Source organism: Strigops habroptila, chromosome 21, assembly GCF_004027225.2.
Source record: "Strigops habroptila isolate Jane chromosome 21, bStrHab1.2.pri, whole genome shotgun sequence".
NCBI lineage: Eukaryota > Metazoa > Chordata > Aves > Psittaciformes > Psittacidae > Strigops > Strigops habroptila.
This window is the reverse complement of record NC_044297.2, coordinates 4713517-4722624: the sequence shown is the minus strand read 5'-3', so window position 1 is coordinate 4722624 and position 9108 is coordinate 4713517. Positions and strand designations below refer to the sequence as shown.

At 54.9% G+C, this 9108-nt stretch overlaps 1 protein-coding gene across 1 annotated transcript; it reads right to left on the bottom strand.

Moving 5' to 3' along the window:
* Positions 1–1201: 1201 nt before the first annotated feature.
* NKX2-6 (NK2 homeobox 6) lies at positions 1202–3300 on the bottom strand. Its single transcript, XM_030510287.1, has 2 exons — positions 3195–3300; positions 1202–1797 (listed from the first exon to the last, which is right to left on the bottom strand). The coding sequence occupies exons 1-2, from the start codon at positions 3298–3300 to the stop codon at positions 1202–1204; spliced, it is 702 nt and encodes a 233-aa protein (XP_030366147.1).
* Between the last annotated feature and the right edge of the window lie 5808 nt (positions 3301–9108).

Here is a 9108-nt window from a genome sequence, read left to right as displayed (position 1 = left end):
CAAATCACCCCTGAGCTTTTATGGCAGACGCGTAAGTGAGCTCATCCTTTTGGGGGTCAAAATGCTTCCAAGGTGGGGGTTTGGGTGAGAGGAGAAGGGAGCAGCATTGCTGCCTTGAAGGGATGCTCACCTGCAATGGATGCAGAGGAGGCCACAAAGATGCTGAGAGAGATGGGCTTGCTCAACCTGGAGAAGAGAAGGCTCTGGGGAGATCTTTGTCTTCCAATACCTAAAGACAGCGTATGGGAAATCTGGAGAGGGACTCTTTACAAGGGATAGGACAAGGGGAATGGCTTTAACCTGCCAGAGGGGAGATTGAGATGAGCTCTGAGGCAGAAGCTCTTCCCTGTGAGGGTGCTGAGGCGCTGGCACAGGGTGCCCCGAGAAGCTGTGGCTGCCCCATCCCTGGCAGTGTTCAAGGCCAGGTTGGACACAGGGGCTTGGAGCAACCTGCTCTAGTGGAAGGTGTCCCTGCCCGTGGCAGGGGGTTGGACCTGATGAGCTTTAAGGTCCCTTCCAACCCAAACCAGCCTAGGATTATATGATGCAGCCCAGGCTTGGACCACAAGGTGATTATCTTTCTGGTTTAATTACTAGTATTGATTGATTTGGAGTTTGTATATTTGGTTTTGCTTTGGTTCAGGTTTTGCTGCTCAGATGCCAATTGTGGATGAGAAAAGTCAAAATACAAAGCGAGGGAGTGCAAACACCATTTCACCAATCTGGGGTTTTATTTGCAAATAATAAAGACCAAAATAAACACCGAAGATATTAAGAAATATAAATCAAAAATGTATCACGAAAGATTAGAGGAACTCCAAGAGTTAAATGTCCATAAACCGTGAGCGCACAGTGATGTGCACAGACCCTGTTTTCCAGTTGTCCTTAGGAAGCAATCCAGTGTTCATGTCCTGTGCTGGCAGCCTGGAGGAGCAAATCCCCTGTGGGAGCGGGAAGGACCAGACTCCAAAGCACTGAATAAATAAACACCCTGAGTCCCTGGGTCCCCAAGTGCTGGTGCGGCAGCATCCCGCTCTCTCCTGACCTGCCTTTGCAGAGACATGACTGCATGGGATGGATGTCCCGGAGTCATCCCACTGTCTGGGGGGTCAGAAACCTCTGGATTAGGCTCCCATCCCGAGGCAGGCTGGGCTCCGGAGTGGAGTGGGGCTTTCCTTGGTGCTTTCCAAGCAGTCCTCACCTACCAAGCCCTGATTCCCACTTGTCCCATAGCTTGCAAGCACAGGGGCTGGTGCTGAGCTGCGCTGGCCATGCCCACACTCCCATTCACAGTGTGGCTGCTGGGGGTGGCATTGGGGGGCACCGCAGCATAGCCCCCCCCATAGCTACCACCATACAGGCTGCTGCTATAGGCACTGTAGTAAGAGCTGTAGGAGTAAGGGCTGGCGCTGTACGGGGCTGGGTAAGGCTGGGAGCCCCCAAGACAGGGTTTGCCGTCCCTGACCAGCACCACGGGCACTGCCACCCTGCGGGCAGGCAGCGGGTGGGCAGCCAGCTCCAGGGATTTATCCTGCCTTTGCCTTTTGCACTTGTACCTGCGGTTCTGGAACCAGATCTTCACCTGGGTGGAGGTGAGCTTGAGCGTGCGGGCGAGATGCTCCCTCTCCGGAGCAGAGAGGTATTTCTGCTGCTTGAATTGTCGCTCCAGTTCAAAGACCTGAGCTTGGGAGAACAGAACTCGGGGCTTTCTCCTCTGCCGCTGCTGGGGGTGGTGGCAGGGGTCACCTTTCTGCTCCTCTGCCTCAAGAGGGTGGGTGAGCAAACGTTGTCCTGCAGCAAGGAAAACCCAAAGTGAGACCCGAGTCTGGTTCTATTCCCAGTGAGTGTTTCTGAAGGAGGGATTGAATTGGGAATGAATAGGGCACTGTGGGAATAAGATGAAGTAAGGCTGATAGTTGATAAATTTAATATGAACTTTCCTGTGGTATTTAATGGGAATTCACAACAATTCCCCCCTTTTTTTGGATGGAATTAGATTGTTATATGGATTTTGTATAATGCCGCCTTTCAGTCCCTCCTAACCATGCCTGTGCTGCTGTGGGGGCTGCCACCATGGCAGCCCCAGCCCGGAAAGTGGGTACACGCAGGTTTGAGTGCTCCAAAGACAAATCCCCTTCCCCACCATTCTGCTCTGGAGTAATGGAAGCGACAGCAGTTGGATCTCTGGCAGGATTTACCTCCAGCACCCAAGGAAAGGAGAATCCCGAATTGAAGCAAACCCGGAAAAAGGAAAAGGGCTGGGAATGAAGGAGGAAAGAATACTAGATCTGAGTGAAGGTGTAAAGTAGTTATTTGGGTTTGTTTTAATCTGCTGGGGTTTGTGTTGCAGGTGAGGTAGCCGGGGTCCTGCATATCCTGCCTGGGATGTGCTCGGGTCCCCCGGCAGCCACCGTAGGGGCTCAGGGATTATGGGGGGGACACACTGTGGGGAACTGGGCTGCTGGAGGGCAGGTATGAAACCGACAGAGCTCTCTCTCTGAGCGCTGCTCTCAGCCTCCCCGTCTCTCTAACTCTGTAGCCCAGTGCCGCCCAGTGCTCTGGCTCTGCTCTTACTGGTTTTCCCCTTTATCCGCCGGGCTTCAGGGAGGGAAACTTGGTCGGGTTTTAGCTGCGAGGAGAAGGTGGCCCCTTCCGATCCCCCCTCGGCGGCCGCCCCGGAGCCGCATCCTCTCATCGTTCCTTGGCCCGTCCCCAGCGGGGACAATTGTGGAGCATCGATACGGGGGGTTGTGACATCGGAAACGGTGGCGATTTGTGGTTTTCGGCAGTAAAAAACCCAGCTACATCCATTTTTCCGCCCCGCGGGGGCCGTTTCGTTTCCCCGAGGGCGCATGGGGAAGGATGCGCGGGATGCTTGCCGGGCTTCCCGGAAAATGCCCCAAACAACCCCAAAAAATCCCAAACCCTGGGGAAGAAGAGGAAAAATTGGGGAAAAAGAGGAAAAAAGTGAGCAAAGAGAAAAAGAGAGGGGGGAAAGTGGGGAAAAGGGGGAAACTCGCCATGGTGGGAGGCGAGGAACCCCGGCTCCAGCGGCACCGGGGCTGGAGGGTGCGAAGACGCAACGGGCGGCTCCGCTGCCCTCGGGTTTCCACCTCGGGGGAACGAAAGCTGCTCCGTAGGACACCCCCCGGCCCCGATTCCCCCCGGCCCCGCCGGTCACTTACGCGGCCGCGGCGGCTCGTTCCCCCCGTCGGGGCTGCGGGGGGCGAGGGGCGCCCCGGCAGTGTCCGTCCGCTCCAGGTTGAGGATGTCCTTCACCGAGAAGGGGGTGGGCAGCATCCCCGCGGGTGGCGGGGGCCCGTCGGGGCCGTCCGTCTGCGCTCCGGGCCCCGCTCCCCGGCTCTGACCCTCCCGCCGCCGCCGGGCCAGGCGCCACCCCCGGCCCCTCCGTCGGGCCGGGCTCCGGGGGGTGGGGGTTCCCCGGGGGTTTGGGGGGAGCGGAGGAAGGCGGGTCGGTCCCCGGGAGGGCGCTCTCTGCCGCCCGGGGGGGGTCCCCATGCGCTGCCCCTCTGCAGCTCCTGCAGACGGAGCCAGACCCTTCCCCTCGATGCTCCCCGAACAAGGGGGAAGCGAGAAGCGGGAGGGGGGGATTTGGGCTAAACAGCAATAAACCAAATCAGGTCGATTTTAGCTCCATTAAGATCACATTAGTGAGCGGCTTCGGGAGATAAGGGCTGATAAGGAGCGAAGACCACCTAGCTCCTGCGGGCCAAGGAGAGGGGGGATGCTGTGAGAGCCACCAGTTCCCTCCCAGTCTGTCCCAGTGCTGCCTTGGGCAGTGGCAGACCCCCAGCAGGGCATGGAGTGGGGTTAGGGCCCCCCAAATGGGTTTGGGGAGCAGGGTCGACCCCTCCAGCCGTGGGGCGATGCTGGGTCTTATCTGAGCCCAGTGACTGGCTACTTCAATTAAAATTCCTGGTGCTGGTGTTTGCTGATTGCCCTGACAGGGCAGAGCTGGCTTTTTGTCTGGGTTGAGTTGGTATCTCTTGCACCACCGAAATAGCCAAACTGGACTGTTAGGGGAGGCTGAATAAATAAACCACCCAAATGCAGGCAAGGAAGAGAGGGGCTGGAACAGGAGGGAAAATAAATACAGTGGCTTGGGGAGAGAAGCGCTCACAGGTCGGTCCTCATTGCTGTGTAATGCACAGGCGCATTCCCAGCCCCTCTGTCTGTGGCTTTAGCTCTGCTCATGCCCATGGGACATCCCTGCACACGGTGCCTTATTCTCCAGTGGAAATTAGGAATTATGATGGATACATCATGAGAAACAGGGAGCTCACCTTCCCTGGGAGGGTTTGGCAGTGTGTGGGGATGTGGTACAGCCCCCCTTTAGCATCTGCTAAATCCCTTTAGCAGGGATAAAGCTCAGGCTCTGCTCAAGTGGTTTCCTTCAGGCTTTCCCCCTGGAGAGCACTTGCTCTGCTCTGGGATGGCTTCAGGTTGTGCTGTCCCTTGCTGCAGGCCTGATCCTGCCCTCTTTACCCTTGGTAGAAGTGTGACTTTTCCATGCGGAAAGGATACCCAGAGGTCCTTAGTTTTGCCTTTTTGGGGGCTCTTCCTTCCCAGACCCCAGATTTCTAATTCCATGCAGGAACAACACTGCAGCTCACTTAAACCAGCTCAAGCCCCTTGGGCAGGAGCCTCCATGGTGCCTGTGTGCTCCCTGCAGCCCTTCCTTTGCTATGGTCCCCATGGACAAGGTTAGATCCTGCAGACCCATTCTCTAAGTCCAAGCCTGTGCCCTATTCCCAAAGCCCCTTCCCAGTCCCCAGCTGGATTCATGGCCACGTCTAAATGACTTGTTTGAGACTCAAACCACCAAAAGGCGGGAGCAAACAGACAGTAACATTACACCTTGGCCTGTTGATGGCGAGAGGCAGCCGGCGCCAAGGTAAAATGCTTGGCTGGGATTGAGACGGGCAGGAAGGGATTGGGGTAAGTAGCTTTATCCGCCCCTAATGACTCGGAGTGGCTGAGATTAATGGAGAGGCTGGAGTTTGGCTTTCAGGACCTGTGGAGAGATGAGCACTGGGTGGGTTGAGTCAGGGGAGGGTGAAGGGAAACGGAGCTTAACATGGCAGTGGGGCAGGATTAGTGCTCCCCATCCTGCTCTGTGTGTCCCCATGGGTCACATCCAGCCCTCCCTTCCTTGCAGAGCATCGACAGCTCCTGAAGCATCTGGAGGCTTGGGTGAGGTTTGTAAATCATTGCTGCAGGGGTTCCCCTGCCCCAACCTGCGGCCGAGCTCACCCAGCCCCATCCCTGCACCCTGCCCCATGCCTGGGAGCTTTCCCAGTGCTTTCCCAGTGCCATGGACATTGGCATCCAAAGGGCCTCAGGCCCTTCCCGCGGTGCCAGGGATGGAGCACAGCTCTCAGCCACAGCATTTTGGCAGTGAGAGGCCACTGGGGGATTTCTGGGAAGAAGACTGAGAGGATCCATCACCAGCGATCATAAATCATCGGCTTCTTTTTGACCAGGCAGTTAATGTCATTACAGCTCTCCAGGGACATTACTCCTCTTTTTAACTGGGTTAGGTGAAATCAGGAGAAAGCTGCTTCGAGCCACCGCCGGGTGTTTAAACGGGAGGATTTCTATGGCAGCAGCACAACTGCAGCTCCCAAAGTATCTGATTTCTGGCAGCTATCGCTGGGATGCATCAGGATCCCAATGCGATGTCGGATGAGCATCTGAAACCCTGGAAACCCGACTCTGCCTGCCAGGAGGTGTTGCTTTTAAAGTGCTCAGGGTGAGGGAATAATGGGAATATTGACTAATTGGAAGAAAGGGATAATGAAGAAGGTGGATGCATGGGGGTTGCAAGCACAGAGCATGTGTAGAGGTATCTATCTCTAAGGAGTTTGTGAATGCTTTGAAACTAAACTTAAAAGGGTTTTCTAGATCCTCTTCTTTTTTTCCCAGCTACTTTCTGTCCTTTTTCATCAGTGAAATGAAACAAAAAGCAGAGAAAATGGAAGTGATGGCAGAGAATGGGCTGCAGGCGGGTGAGGGAAAGCAGATTCCCTCTCGAGGCTTTCTAATAAACACCATTGGGAAAGAAGCACAGAAAAATGTGCTGCTTTTCCCAATCCCTGGGATAAAAATAACCCTGAAACTTTAACAAGTTTTCACAGAGAAGCTCTTGCTGCTCTGGATGAAGGCCACATCTCACTGTGCTGGCAGAGGCAGGCACTGGGTGCGGGCAGGGCTGAAGGACATCTTGATGTGACCATGCACAGGCAATGGGCACAAGGCTGAGATGCCGAAATTGGGGCAGGCTGTCACCTCCCGCCTTCTGTGTATCTCTCTTTATTCTCCATTTTAACCAGTTCTTTCCCTTTTGAGACAAGCCAGTGTTTCCCCATAGAACAAGGGTTCTATGGACCTGCTTGAGCAAGTCCAGAGGAGGCCCCGGAGCTGCTGCGAGGGCTGGAGCAGCTCTGCTCTGGAGCCAGGCTGAGAGAGCTGGGCTGGGGCAGCCTGGAGAAGAGAAGGCTCCTGAAGGGGAGACCTTAGAGCAGCTCCAGTGCCTAAAGGGGCTCCAGGAAACCTGGAGAGGGGCTTTGGACAAGGGCCTGTAGGGACAGGCCAAGGGGAATGGCTTTAACCTGCCAGAGGGGAGATTGAGATGAGCTCTGAGGCAGCAGCTCTTCCCTGTGAGGGTGCTGAGGCGCTGGCACAGACTTTTCCCAGAGAAGCTGTGGCTGCCCCATCCCTGGCAGTGTTCAAGGCCAGGTTGGACACAGGGGCTTGGAGCAACCTGCTCTAGTGGAAGGTGTCCCTGCCTGTGGCAGGGGTTGGAACTGGATGAGCTTTAAGGTCCCATCTGCTGATGGGAGAGGTTTTCCAATGGACTTAACCAAACCCCTGTGACACAGTCCTTGCTCAAATCATTAGACAGCAGTGCCCTCTGCTTGGACACTGGGGATGTGCAGCTTCCCTGATCTCCAAAGCTGAGCACTAAAAGGGAGAGGGAATAATCCCCCCTGCTCCTTCACCCGCGCTGTTAGAGAGGAGCGGGTCAGTGCTGGGGACGGGCGGGAGATGCTGAGGTTTGGGGTTTGCTGTGTCACGCTCGGGAGATAAAAATACCGGCGGGTGTTAAAGGGCTCTCGCCGTCTTTTAAGCAGAGGAGTTATTTTTAAACGGGATTATTTTGGTGAAGCATCATGAATAATTCAGTGTTCCCCAGCGCTGGCAGATGGAGCAAAGCTGAGCTCCCAACATCGCATTCTTGGTACGTGTCTGTCACTTCTTCTAAGGAGACAGCTGGAGGGAGCATCCTTCATCGAACTGCTGGGGCTGCCGGCTCCTTCCTCCGTGGTTTTCCATGGGGAAGTGTGTGGTTCTCAGGGTTGCAACAGGCTGACATGTCTCTGCATCTGTGTGTTATGGCATTGATGTGCAAGGCTGTGCTGGGTGATGGGCTCTTCGTCACGGACTGTAGTGATAGGACAAGGGGGAATGTGTTCAAACTGAAGCAGGGGAGATTTAGGTTGGATATAAGGCAGAAGTTGTTCCCTGTGAGGGTGCTGAGGCGCTGGCACAGGGTGCCCAGAGAAGCTGTGGCTGCCCCATCCCTGGCAGTGCTCAAGGCCAGGTTGGACACAGGGGCTTGGAGCAACCTGCTCTAGTGGAAGGTGTCCCTGCCCGTGGCAGGGGTTGGAGCTGGAGGAGCTTTAAGGTCCCTTCCAACACAAACCATTTTGGGATTCTATGATGCCCATGGCCAGTGGCAGCGCCTGGGCTGAAGAGCACGAGCACAGGCTCCCCATGGAGAGTTTGCAGCCACTGCACTGCCTCTTCCCAGCACTTCCCAGGACTTGGCAGTGTTGGATTTATGGTTGTACATGATGATCCCGAAGGTTTTTCCAATCTAAATGATTCTATACCCGGTCATTCTGAATCATAGAATCAAATCTGGGGGCTGCCAGAGGGATGAGGATGGCTGCAGGGAGGCACAGTGGGTGCTGGGTGTTATGGTGTTTTGGGGCCATGGAGCCAGCAGCCTTTGGTCAGCAGATGGCACAAGAGCCATGGCTGAACTCCTTGGGCAGGGAGCGGAGCTGCCGGGGAAAGAAATAGCTGGGAAAAGGAGGAAGCGCATCACCCTGCAATGTGCTGAAGTGAGGGTAGAGCAGGAGGCATGGAGCCCTTCCAGCACCCTCCGCAGCACCCAGGGGGTCCCAGCAGGGCTGTCGTCTCTCCCACCAGCAGCTCTGTTAGGTTTGGAGCATCCCAAACTCATCCTCGGGCTTCCTTTAGCTGTATCCTCTTCCTCAAGCAGCAGGCTGGGTTATTCGGGAGGGACCCAGGGGGTTATTTAGCCCCCAGGAGCAGGGCACGGTGGCAACCAAAACCAAGCTGACTATGGTCATTGCAAGGGGGTTGAAGTAGATGATCTTTGAAGATACCTCCCAACCCAAACTCTTCTACTATTCTACGATTCTCTGGCAAGGGAAATAGGGATGAGATGGGATGGGAAATGTATGGTGTGTTTGGGATGCAAATGATATTTTGGAAGGGAGAACTGGGTCTGTGCCTCTGTGATGCTCAGTGTGCAAAGCAGCATCACAGAGATGTGCCCTCCTGCCTTCCAGTGGTGCAAGTGGGGTGTCAAATCCTCCACCACCACATTCCCCCAAACCTCAACATCCTCCCTTAAAACCCAGGGGTTCCTCCTCCCGCTGTGTCCCCATCGCTGCCCCGTGGTTTGCAAACATCAAGCGCCGCACAAGTGTTCTTTATTATTGGTTTTGACAGGCTGGGTTAAGTGGGTGGATGGGGCCTGGCAATCATGCTGGGCTTTGCTTTCTGCTTTGGAACAACCATCAGGGCTCGCTACATCTGCTGGGCTTGGGCTTGGTTTTGTTTTTGCCTCTCTAATGGGAGATATTTATTTAGATGGCAGAAAGATCCCTTGGATACTGGTCCAAAAATGTAACTTAAAATATCTGGACTAAACAAGCTCCTAAAATAAGGAGAATTGCTTAATTTTCTTTCTCTCTGATGTCATCTGTGATTGCCACAGGCCGAAATCCCAGGCATGATAATACTGAACTAAAATGCAGGCTCAAATAATTC